Genomic DNA, 13,276 nt, shown 5'->3' with positions numbered 1-13,276 from the left:
AATTCCCAACAGTTGCATGAAGATTCTGGCTGGTAATGATGGATTGGGGTGAAACTAATATTGTGGCCTGAATATTGTGAATCCTGGCTACATTGGGAGTAGCTAGAGCTTTGAGAGTATTGAGGGAAGCTCCTAGATAAGACTGCACCTGTGCTGGACACAGGTGAGATTTCCGTGCATTTATTGTGAAACCCAACTAATGGTGCAGATGTACCGTTGTCTGAGTTTGAAGTATACAAGTTTGGTAAGTGCTTGCTTTGATAAGCCAGTCGCCCAGGTAAGGAAATACATGTATACATGGTCTTCTGAGAGGAGTGCCTACTACAACGAGACATTTAGTGAACACTCTGGGGGCTGTGGTGACGCCAAATGGAATAACATAGAACTGGTAATGTTTGCCTGCTATCACAAATCTGAGGTATTTGCAATGAGCAAGGTGAATAGGAATATAAAAGTAGGCGTCCTTTAGGTCTAGCATAGACATAAAGTCCGCTGCTGCAAAAGGGGAAGTACTTGTTGAAGAGTGACCATGTAAAAATGCTCTGACAATATGTACTTGTTTAACTCCTAGATGTAGAATAGGCCTCAAAGAGCCGTCCTTTTTGGGAATGAGAAAGTAATGAGAATAAACCCCCGACCAAGGTATTGAAGTGGAACTGGTGCTATAGCCCCTTTGAGTAATAAAGAGTGCACTTTTTGTTGAAGCAAGTGCTGAAGAAATCTTGTGTGATCGAGGGGGAATGTTTGGAGGATTGTTATAAGCTCCAGGCAATAGCCATGTTGGATAATTCCAAGCACCCATTTGTCTGTTATTGATTTCCAAATGGGGAGAAAGTTTTTAAGTCTTCCACTGACAGATGTGGAATAGACGGCGGGAAGTGCCCATATCCCTGCTGCCTGCATGTTCCAAAATTTTGGAACGACACGTGAACACCCAGCTTAATTCATTTGTCGAAAACGTGGGATATCTCCATCCGTCCCAATCCGGGTTCCACGCTCATTATTCCACTGAATCCGCACTCCTCGGGGTGACGGAGAGGCTTCGGCACGGCATCGATCGTGGGGAGACCTTTGCACTCATCCTTTTGGATTTGAGTGCAGCGTTCGATACCGTGTCTCATCCTATTCTTCTTGACTCTCTCCGCTCCCTTGGTGTTGCAGGATCTGCGTTGGCCTGGATTGCCTCCTTTTTAGGTGGACGTACCTTTCAGGTGTTTGACAGAAGCTGAATCTGCGGTCTACGCATCGGCACACGGCGTCCCCCAGGGGTCGATTCTCAGCCCTTTGCTGTTTAATATCTATATCAGACCCCTTGCTACCATCGTTGAGGACGCCGGCCTGACAATTTATTCGTATGCTGATGACACGCAGATTGTGTTCTCTCTTTCCAGCAGTGAGGGCCATGAGGTCTCTGCCTTGAAATCTGGCCTGTCACGCGTTGCTGCTTGGATGCACGACCATCTGCTCAAGCTCAACGGTGACAAGACCGAGGTCGTCATCTTGGGCAAGAATAAAGATCTGTGGGGCCCTCGACATTGGCCCTCCGATATGGGTCCTCTGCCGAATCCAGCCCCCGTAGCCCGCAACCTCGGTTTCCTCATCAACGACAGGCTCTCTATGAGACAGCAGGTAACAAAGGTTGCTGCAATCTGTTTTTCCATCTTGAGATGGTTGCAGAAGATCCTATGGATGTTGCCTTGCTCTACTCGGAGAACTGTCGTCCAGGCTCTTGTGATCTCCCGCATGGACTATGGGAATGTGCTTTATCTCGGGCCGATAAGGCCACAATGAATAAGCTTCAGGTGGTGCAAAACTCCTCAGCTCGCTTACTGTGTAATGTAGCCCGGAGATCTTCCGCAGCTCAGGCTCTGCGTGATCTTCACTGGCTCAAATCCCGAACCGTGTAAAATTTAACACCTTATGCCTTCTTTTTAAAATCCGGCAGGGTTCTGCCCCTAAATATCTGCAGAACCTGGTTCAAGTCTACAAGCCTGGTCGTTCTTTAAGATCTTCCACTAGTGGCAATTTCCTGGTCCCTAGAATAAAACTGGCCAAAATGGGAGGCCGTTCGTTCTCTTATCTCGGTCCAAAGATGTGGAATGCTCTTCCGCCGGCCCTGAAAGTTGAGACTGATCTCCTCCCTTTCCGAAAAAAACTGAAGACTTTGCTGTTTAACTGATCCCTCTGCATTGTTGGTTCTATTGGGCTTTGCTGTTTCCTTTCTTTTATCTATCCCTGGCGCCGGGAAACCCATTGAGGGTAGCTGTGCGCAATACAAGTTTAAATAAATAAAATAAGTGCTGGGAAGTCACTGTTTGCTTGAAGTGGGAAGTGAGAGGTGTGGTGTTTTTACCTCTGCCCTTGGTGCTATTTCCCCTATAACTCCCTCTGAAAAATCCTTTTGTAAAGAGGATTGGGAATTACCTGTATATGAGGAAGTGTTCTGATCCGTGCCTGTAGACTTGAACACTCCCCTATAAAAAGAGCACCAAAAGGAACCTCTATTTGAGGGAGATTGAAGCGCTCCCATCGATTTTGCCACATCAGTGTCCTTTTTCATTTTTTCCAGCGCTAAAAATGGACTTCAGGACCAATGAGGTGTTTTTGATCAAAAGGTATCTTCAGTATGGATTGTTGGACTTCCAAGCTTGAATTCTGAAATCCATAGCCAAGCATGTCGTCTCAGTAAGATGCTGGTATTCACTTCTCTAGCTGCGGTGTCAGCTGCATCTAGAGCGCATCTGATAGAAGCATTGGAAGGAAATGCTACTTACCAGTATGCATCTGTTCTTGGCATGTAGAACTGCAGAGTTACACACTATGCATAGATGGCCATCTAGTGTTGGGCACGGATGTTTGCAGTTTGTTTTGTTGTAGAAAAGTCTTTGGAAGTCACGGGATAGGGGACTCCTCCTTTGGATGATACTGCGCATGGGCATCGGCTCCATCCTCAGATTGTTTTTCGCCATTAGGGAAGTGATGGAGCTGTACAAGAGGTAGTGATGTCCATGTTATTTGTATCTAATTAAGATAATACTGGAACAGATAAAAGGTAGCCGGGGAGGCGGATGGGCGTGTGTAACTCTGCAGCTCTACATGCCAAGAACAGATGCATACTGGTAAGTAGCATTTTCCATTCGAGACATACGAGCTGCAGATTACACACTATGCATAGATTGTATAGCAGTACCCACACCTAGCAGCGATCACCAGTATCTGTTGCAGTGGTTTGAAACAGTGTTTTAGTACAGCCTGGCCCACAGTTGCTTGTTGTTTAGTTTGCACATCTACACAGTAATGCTTTGTGAATGTGTGCGGTGTAAGCCATGTAGCTGCTTTGCATATATCTTACAGGGGAATGTTCCCTAAGAATGCCATTGAAGCCCCTATTTTCCTAGTAGAATGGGCTTTTGGGAGAATTGTTAATGTACGTTTGGCTTTGTGGTAGCATATTTGTATGCATTTAACAATTCATCTAGCGATCCCTGATTTTGATATGAGGTTGCCTTTATGTGGCGGTGAAAAAGACACAAAAAGTTTTTTTGTTTTACGAAAAGTTTGTGTCCTTTCGATACAGTACAGTAATGCTCTTTTAACGTCTAAGGTGTGTAGAGCTCTTTCTGCGACTGTTTGTGGTTGCGAGAAGAATACGGGCAGCTCAAAGGATTGATTTAGATGGAATGGCGAAATGACTTTAGGAAGGAATTTAGGATTAGTACGAAGAACCACTTTGTTATGATGCATTTGCAGAAAGGGTTCTTGAATGATAAATGCTGTTAGTTCACTAACCCTTCTGAGAAGTAATAGCTACTAGGAAAGCTACTTTTCAGGTTAGGAATGGCAATTCACATTTATGTAATGGTTCAAAGAGGGGTCCCATTAATCTTGTGAGAACAATGTTTAAGTTCCACACTGGTGAAGATGGCGTTCTGGGAGAAATTATCCTTTTAAGTCCTTCCATGAAAGCTTTTATAGCTGGTACTCTAAAAAGAGATATATGTTGTCTATTTTGCAAGTATGCTGCAATGGCAGCGAGGTGTGGTCTGTTAGATGTATAGGCTAAGTTACACTTTTGAAGGTGTAATAGATATTCTAGGATGTGTTGTATAGACACGTCTAAGGGATCTATTTGGTTGTTTTGGCAGTATATGACAAACCGTTTCCACTTAGCAGCATAACATGCTCTAGTAGTGGGACGTTTAGCTTCTTTGATAATGTTCATACATTCTGGAGGAAGTAACCAAACTATGACCTCAGGAGCCAGATCGCTAGGTTGAGCTGAGCTGGGTCCGGGTGTCTGATCTCTCCATGGTTCTGTTAATAGGCCTGGAGATAGGTTTAGTTTTTGGTGTGGTACTACAGACATCTGCAGCAGCGTGGTGTACCACGGCTGTCTGGCCCAAGTTGGAGCGACTAGAAGGAGCGCCAGGGAATGTTGCTGTAGTTTGCGTACCACTAACGGAAGTAGTGGGAGAGGAGGAAAAGCGTACGCAAATAGTTTTGACCAGTTCATCAGTATCGCATTGCCTTTGGACAATGGGTGTGGGTATCTGGCGGCAAAGTTTGGGCATTTTGCGTTTGTGGGTGGCGAAGAGGTCTATCTGAGGTTGTCCCCACATTTGAAATAACAGATGAAGAACTTGCAGATGAAGTTCCCACTCGTGGATCTGCTGTGTTTGTCGACTTAGCAGATCTGCCATAGTGTTTTGTACTCCTGGGACGTGTTGGGCTAAGAGGAAGATCTTTAGTGGTATAGCCAATCTCCATATCTGCTGTGCTAACAGAGAGCTGCAGAGAGTGTGTTCCCCCTTGTTTGCTTATGTAGTACATAGCTGTCATATTGTCGGTGCGGACTAAGACAGCTTTGTCTGACACTTGCATTTGGAATGCTTTTAGGGCTAGAAATACAGCTACTAACTCCAAGTGGTTGATGCGGAGTAACCTTTGTTGCGTTGTCCACCTGCCTTGCATGGTGCGATGCAGTAGGTGAACTCCCTAGCCAGAGAGCAATGCGTCCACGGTCATGACTATTTGAGGAACTGGCTCTAGAAACGATCGCCCTTTGGAAAGGTTTTTGTTGTTCCACCATTTCAGAGAACGATGAGTCCGACCGTCTACCAACACTAGGTCTGTTAGTTGACCTTGAGCCTGGTTCCATTGGCGTGCTAGGCACTCTTGAAGTGGACACATTTGCAGTCTTGCGTGATGTACTACAAATATGCAAGATGCCATCATTCCCATGAGCTGCATGAACACTCAAGCTGGTAGCGAGTGTTGCAGTTTGAATTTTGTCAGGAGAGTTTGTAAACTTGTTATCCTGGCTGGAGAGGGATAAGCTAGTGATAGTTGGGAGTTTATTGTAGCGCCGAGATACTGCTGTATGTGCGAGGGTTGCAGAGGCGATTTGGTGTGATTCACTGTGAATCCCAAGTCGTGAAGCAGTTGAATAGTAACGGGAGTGTGTTGTACACGCTGGCTTTCATGAGCCAGTCGTCTAGATATGGGAAGACATGAATATGTGGTCTTCTTAAGTGTGGTGCTACTACTGCTAAGCATTTTGTAAAACATCCTTGGCGCTGTTGTGACTCCGAATGGGAGCACTTTGAACTGGTAGTGCTGCCCGTCTAGCACAAATCTGAGATATTTTCTGTGCACTGTGTGGATGGGAATATGTAAGTAGGTGTCCTTGAGATCTACGGTGACAAGGAAGTCGTTTAGTACCAGAAGTGGAAGGACTTGGATTGTGACCATGTGAAAATAATCCGATTATGTAAATGTTTAGAGGTCTGAGGTCTAGGATGGGTCTTCGAGATCCATCTTTCTTTGGTATTAGGAAATATAGGGAGTATACTCCTTTGTTTTTCTAATGCTCTGGAACTATTTCTATTGCATTTTTCTGCAGGAGGGATATGACCTCCTGTCTGAGCAGTGTTAAATGTTCTTGTGACATTGAACGCTACTTGGGTGGTATGTTTGGGGGGTGGATCTTTGTTCTAGACAGTAACCTGATTGAATTATTTGGAGCACCACCTGTCTGATGTGATGTTTCCCCAGGCTGGCAAGTATTGTTGAAGTCTTCCCCGACAGGAGTGGAATGGGACGGGGGAAGGGGAAGGGAGTCATTGGGCAGGGGTAGAGGCAGAGCTGGAGTTATTTTTACCTCTGCCTTGGTTATTGTTATGGTTACCCCTGCACCCACCCCTTTGGTAGCCCTTGCTGTAAGTAGACTGTGTAGGGGCTTTGTATGAGGTAGAAGGTGTGTCTGAAGAGTATCCCCTGGTGGCACCTCGATAGGATGAGCGTCGAAATGAACGTCTGGGAGCCTGCGACTGCAGGGCTCCTATAGATTTGGCGGTATCTGTATCCTTTTTCATTTTTTCAAGTGATACATCTACGTTAGGTCCGAATAGGTGTTGCTCATCAAAGGGTTGATTAAGAATGGCACTTTGTACTTCAGGCTTAAACCCAGATATGCGTAGCCAGGTGTCTACGTAATAAAATGCTGGTGGTAACTGCCCTAGAGGCAGTATCTGCTGCATCAAGTGCATATCGAATAGAGGTGTTTGTAATATTTTTCCATCTTGGATGAGCTCATTTGCTCTATCCTTGTATTTATCAGGGAGGTGATTCTAATTCGTCGTAATGTGCCCTGTCATATCTGGCTAATAATGCCTGTGTATTGGCAATCCGCCACATGTTTGCTGCTTGAGACGCCGTTCTTTTCCCCGATGCGTCAAGTAGCTTAGACTCTTTATCTGGTGGTGGAGCTTCCCCTGATGTTTGTGAGTTTGCTCTCTTGCGTGCATTGGAAACTACAAGTGAGTCTAGCGGTATTGGACCTTCAATATATGCTGGGTCTGAGGGGGTAGCTTTATATTTTTTCTCTTTACGAGGGTTAATGACCAGAGTTCTGACTGGGTCCTTGAAGACTTCGGGAGCATGCGTAATCACTCCTTTAAGCATTGGTAAAATGGATGAGGACCTTTGTGCATTATCAAAGGTATCCATTAGGAATTCTTCATCTATATGGTCTGTGTGCATGTCTACCCCTTGGTATTGCGCAGCTCTGAATTAATTGATTGAAACCCATAGTGTCTTCTGGTGGGGAAGGCCTTGAAGGGTATATATCATCCGGAGGGACATTTGGGACATCTGGGGTGGTATAATCATACCACGGGTCAGGTGATCCTGTAGGAGTAGCTGGATCAGGTATGTTACCCCCCATATCAGAGCGATCATCCCTGTTGTCATCGTCTGGTATAATAAAGGATGCTGGGGAATGTTGTGGTATGGGAGGATGTGGTGATGGTAGATTTTTTTGGCTCCGGTATAGTTTTTGGATCCAATGGTTTTTTTCGAATCCTAAGCGGGTTTGCTTGGTTCCGACCTGGGTTTCGGTCCTGAAAGGGTGGTAGTCTGTTTCGGCGCCGATGGTTTGGATGTTGGCGTAGCCGGTGAAGTTGTCTTTTTCTGTGCCGGTAAATGTGCGCCAGCACCGTGTGAAGGCTGACTCGAGCCAGAGTCGCCTGAAGGCTTAGTTAGCTTCTTAGCTGGGCCCGAAGGTGAGGCAGTAGAAGCAGTGTGTCGGTGTGCACCCGAGCGCGAGGGTGTGACCGGGGCCTTCTTTGGGTGTGTCAAGGAAGAGTCGGGGTCGACGGTCTTACTTACGACCCGCTGTGCTGGAGTGATGTCCTCGACTTCGGAGTCTGCTGTCGACGTTGTGTTGTTCTGGGACGTCGACATCCTCTGCAAAGATGTCGTCCGGAATCGAAGCTGAAGATTGAGCCATTGTTCTCCTCGCTCTTCGGTCCCGGATAGTCTTTTTGGAGCAGAAAGAGGCACAGGCGGAACAGTCTTTGGCCTCGTGCTCCGGGGAGAGGCAAAGATTACACACTTCATGAAGGTCGGTGTGGGGAAACTTTGACCCACATTGAGGACACTTTTTAAATGGCGTCCTTTCCATGAGCTGGAGTCGAGGCCTAGTTGGGCCCGAAGGCAGTCGACCGGAATCGGAATTTTCAGTGTTGAAGAGTAGCGTCGACTGGAAAGCGTTTGAAACTTAATTTCTGTAAGTTGGTGAGGATTGCGCGCCGAAGGAAATCGGTTCCAACACAGAGCGCTGGAAACACATCCGAGCCCGGTGGCGGAAAAAAACAATCTGGAGATGGCGCCGATGCCCATGCGCAGTATCATCTAAAGGATGAGTCACCTATCCCGTGACTTCCAAAGACTTTTCTACAACAAAACAAACTGCAAACATCCGGGCCCAACACGAGGTGGCCATCTATGCATAGTGTGTAATCTGCAGCTCATATGCCTTGAACATTCATTTCCCTTCTTGGACTAGGTCTTGAGCTTTTGCCCTATGCTGATCTGGGAGAAACTGCAATAATTGTTCCATCTCGTCCCAGTGGGCTCCATCATACCTTGCTAATAGGCCTTGCCCCTGCGGCACTTCATAGTCTGAGGTCGATCTGCAATTCTGAACCCGAGTCTGATGTAGCCGAAGCCAGCTCCTCTCCTGCTGCAGATACCTCTTTTTGTTCGGAGTCTTCACCAAAGAGATCCGGTGTGACATCCAACCGCTGCATCTCTGGACGTCGAGCCCGACGATCACGGAGAGTTTTCTTTGATCTGAAGGATCGGCACGCGTCGCAGTCTTTCTCTTTGTGATCTGGGGACAAGCACAAATTACACACCTGATGAGTCTGGGCATGGATATTTCGCGTGGCACCGAGGGCAGAATTTAAATGGGGTCCGTTCCAGCGACGAGGAGTCAAATTGACACAGATCTGGAAGGCCGTCTGCAGATCTTCGGACAGAAATGTCGAAGTCTTGAGTTTTAATTTGAATCGTGGAGAGAGAAGCGCGTTCGAGAACAATTCCGTCAAGTTAGAGAAGTACGCACCGAGGGGGAACCCAAGGATCGATTCTGAAGCAGAGCAAAACAATACCCTTCCAAACCCGATGGCAGAAAAAAAACAATCTAACAATGGAGCCGATGCCCATGCGCACTATCACCAAAAGGAGTCACCTACCTTGTGACTGGAAAGATTTCCCAACACTACATGGCAGGAGTATGAAAGCATGTAACCTCGAACACACATTTCCTCCTTTCCCAACCCTTCTCTTTATGGGAAGCACTGCTAGAGGGCAAAGCTTGTAGCCATGTCTCAGCAAGGAGCCAGATGGGATCGGAATTTTTTTCTACCTCTAAGCAAAAACCATTAGCATGTTGCTCTTTGCTGGAGCACAGACTCACATCTCCTTTCTCTTACGCTGCAAGCAGGAGCAGTGTGTCAGGGCAGTAACAAGGAGGCAGATGCGGTTTTGATTTTTTCATAGTCTAAGAAAAACAGAAATGTAATTCTTTAGTGCTTTATATCGAATTGCAATCTGTGTGGGATAACCAGTGTGAAATCCGTGAGACAGCCATGAAAGCTACCGGGAAAGTAGAGGAATTTAAATTCAACGAGCGGTCATTTATGTGCCTTGCCCGAAGCAATTCCTGCTAAAATAGAAAATAGTGAATAAAAGTAGGACAAAAAGGGTCACAAGAGTTGCACACCTATTGTTCTGCACAAAAGGCAAACATGTATATTTTGCAATTAATTCAAAACTCCATGATATCCGTGGCCAGCAACCAACCAGTCGTTTACAATATTTTTTCCACTGTGTACAAACCATTTAGAATAATGAAATATCCAACAACAGAAAAGGAGGGTGAATGAATGCTTGTTTTAGAAGAGCATCCAAGAGTCAGTTTAGGGATGTACGTTTGTACTACTGCAAATTCTAAATTACCCATAATGATAAATAACGCTGAGGAACATTTTTCAAAACTAGATTTGTGGGGACTTACAATAGTAAGGGAAAAAAATGTATTTGGTAATACTGCACTCACAGACTGCTGCCACTATTCCATTCCCGCATTTCTCCCTTTTGCGGTTAAATTTTAGTCGGGAGAAATTACGTAAGTGCCAATACAAATACTATACCATAGCAGCCATCTAAAAATCATAAAAATGTCATCAGACCTAGTGACTTGAAAATTCTTCAAGACCGAACAAATGCACTGGACCCATAAACTCTTCCCAAACAGTGTAATCCTAGGCCAAATTTTATTTCACTGAGGTGCAGTTTTCTTCTTTATCACATATGAGAGCACCTTCAAATAGGGGGGGTTCAGCATGTCTGTTGTACAAAAAAAAATTGTTTGATTTGATAGTCTAAAATGTAGGTCACGTATAATAGAAATGTAGCCCAGATATAGAGTACACACAACCCAGACTTGCTGCTTTGTTCACATATAGTATTGTCATCAGGGTTGGGGAAGGAATGTTTCTCAGTTTATACTTAAACTTACTTTTAATATATTACTAAAGCATGTTAGGTTAGTGTATGGTCATTTAGATAGACATTTTCCATTGAAAAAGCTAACCTTTCCCACAGACATGAAATTGTACTGATAAACCTATGGCCTGCAAATGAGAAAGTGTGAAAATCTGGTTTCAGCAAATATTTATCATCTGCATAGACCCAAGTATTCGGATTTGTTTTGATTCTATTAAAATATTTGCTGCCATCTCATCAGAATTACAAAAAAGAGCTTTCCCAACTACTGAAATATATATTTTAAAATATTTGAACTTTTCATTACAATCTATTTCAATGTTGTGTGCCCAGCACCATAGTCAAATAGTTCACTTTACAAAATCCTCTAACTTTGCACTCAGAGAAAGAAAGGTAAACGCTAATCTCCAGGTTGAAATTAGCAAAAATTTGTAACAAAACAAAAACTTGACCTGTCTTTGAAAGGACAGCAGATGTGACAAGATAAAAACAAGATTTAAAGGCATCTGCATCTTTTATTGCTCATTCACTTTGAGTGAACAGAACATCTGTTATTTGCCAGCTGGAGGATCTCTTGCCAGACCACGCCTGCAGCAGCCTAAAAAAGCTTGCCTTGATAAAATCGGACTCGCCATAGCAAGTGGGCAAGCAGAGTTCTCAAGACCGGAGTATATCAACTACGTATTTATGTGCTTTATGATGGGCAAATAGACCAATGAGAGATTTCAAAAACCATTTGAATTGTACAGAAGCCCATTTGATCAATAGATCCATAAAACTAAACCTTATCCAATCATCAAGACTAAACCACTACCAACCTTGGCACTTCCTCGGAAACCCATAGACTATGCTTGAAAAGAGTTTCACAATTAGACTCGCAGCCTTCTGGAGTTTAGATTACTGCATAGGGTTGCCAGTCAATAGGCTTTGTCCTGTAAGTAGAAAATAAATAGCCTTACCCCTGAGGCAGGTGGCCTGCTTTCCATCTGTTTTTGCTTCTGCAATCCACTGATGAGGGAACCCAAGATAGAGGTAGGAAGGCCCTGTAGCCCTTGCTGGGGAAGAGGGGAAGGAGAAACACGAGAGGGTGGGGGCCCCATTGCATGTACATCCCGGTCCATTCCAAGCTGGCCCAGAAACGGAGGCAGGTTCACCGGTGAAAGCCTAGGGGACTTTCCGTGTCCTGGTGCCATTTCTGACAGACCCCCACCTGCATAACGATGAAACAAAAATAAGAGTGAAGGAAAGAAATGCAGCTACTCAACTGTTTAAAAAAACTCGATATAGTTATGTTAGCTTGTCATGGTTCATGCAAATATGAGCACCAAGTATGTTACACCCTACATTGTTTATAACAATGCATCTAACAATTCTACTGAAAGCAGACATCTTTCTGAAAGGTATTTTTTAACCTTCCAGACAAAAGGTATATGAGGGACTTCTTAAGACCAGACCATGCCATTCAGCTTGAAGCAGTTTAATTCAAACCACAACTACCAGACACTACTAAATCCGCCAGTAAGGATGGAAGATTGGATTCAGCACAGCATATATGTTGTATGAGCTTTATTCGATAAAAGTTTATCATAAAAGCATGTACATCTAAAATTCATATTTTAAAATCATGTAACACAACATAAAAAATAGATCATACTATACATCATACCTCATACAATTAAAAGGTATATACAAAAGGGATTTCATTAAGACCATGAATAACAATGTTCAGAGCAAATACATCAGGTAGCCTGCATGAAGGATGTTGCGCTACTAATTTTCGCTAGGAGCTTAGTTCTTATTAGCCATGCACCACCCAGATATTTGGCCACACCACAAACCATAGTAAGGGAGGAGGTGTCAGTTTTTAAGATGCGTAGTGCGACACGATGGTTCTTGGAGCCAAGCATTTTGCAGACTGGTATGAGCCATTTGGCTCTAGCCATCCTGTAGACTGGGCATGCAAAGAAAAAAATGGGAAATAGACTCATTAGGAGCTACACAACCTGGACAAGGTGCAGATGGTGAGTTGCACCAGTTCCATGATGCGGTCACCTCATTGAGCGGGAGGGTCCCTAATCTCATCTTCAAGTAGAGCGCCCTATCCCTAGGTGATTGAATAAAATCAAGATAGGGTTCTAGTTTTCGGACGGATGTGTGTTAAAAAACAACTCAGTAAGTTTCCCCATTTTAGGATTGCGTGTCTCTTCTGCCTGTACCCATTGCCAGTAGGCACTTTTTAGGTCCTGCTTGGGTGGATGAATCTGACTGGGCCAAGCCTCCCCAAATCCTATGTCAGTTAGAAGCTGCCTAACATTAGTGATCCATTTAATCCTGTTCTCTGTATCAGCTGTTATTAATTCGCTAAGGGCAGCGGCATAATTGGACAGCTCTGAGGTCATTCTTATGCATGCCCAAAAAAGTAGGGGACAGAGGCGTGCAATGTCCTGGATGGAGCGTCTTCCCATGTCATAGTAGAAGGGCTTCAGCGGGGTGGAAATTGGAAGGGAGACAAGATCTCTAAAAAAACTTGTTTTCAGATCTGGCAAGTTTGCTGGTATTTTCAAAGCCCCAAAGTTCGGCCCCATATAGGGTCGAAGGTAGCGCTTTGCAGTCAGACCACGAGGGACGGGGCAACTGGCCTACTTGCAGAGAGATGCACAGCATATTTTGCAGATGCCTTTTATTTCCAACAAAACAATGTAAGAAGTAAAAGGAAGGAAGGAAGGAAGGAAACTTTATCAGTAGTAGCCATCACATACGAAATACTTCAGTTTTAATTTTGTTTTAGATTTATGGTATAAATTGGTTTGCACCATACTGTGAAACTCTTAATTGCAAGATTACTCTATTTTTAAATTGTTTTTAACTATGAATGGCATGTTCATTATGAATATCATTATAGCAATATGAAGGTAAGGTTTTA

The 13,276-nt window shown here is 44.4% G+C and overlaps 1 protein-coding gene across 8 annotated transcripts in view; it reads right to left on the bottom strand.

Annotated features, from left to right (window-relative positions):
* Positions 1–13,276, bottom strand: part of RAVER1 (ribonucleoprotein, PTB binding 1) — a 317,338-nt gene that overhangs the window by 239,536 nt on the left and 64,526 nt on the right. For all 8 annotated transcript variants that reach the window (XR_013610968.1, XR_013610969.1, XM_078689186.1 and 5 more), the window contains one exon: positions 11,313–11,563. Coding sequence is in view for 6 of the 8 variants with exons in the window: in XM_078689186.1 (XP_078545312.1) it covers positions 11,313–11,563 (251 nt within the window). In the remaining 2 variants the exon portion in view is untranslated. The remainder of the gene's footprint in view (positions 1–11,312; positions 11,564–13,276) is intronic.

This window comes from Lissotriton helveticus, chromosome 1_1 (genome assembly GCF_964261635.1).
Source record: "Lissotriton helveticus chromosome 1_1, aLisHel1.1, whole genome shotgun sequence".
NCBI lineage: Eukaryota > Metazoa > Chordata > Amphibia > Caudata > Salamandridae > Lissotriton > Lissotriton helveticus.
Note: the sequence above shows the minus strand (reverse complement) of the source record. Positions and strands in the feature narration are given on the sequence as shown.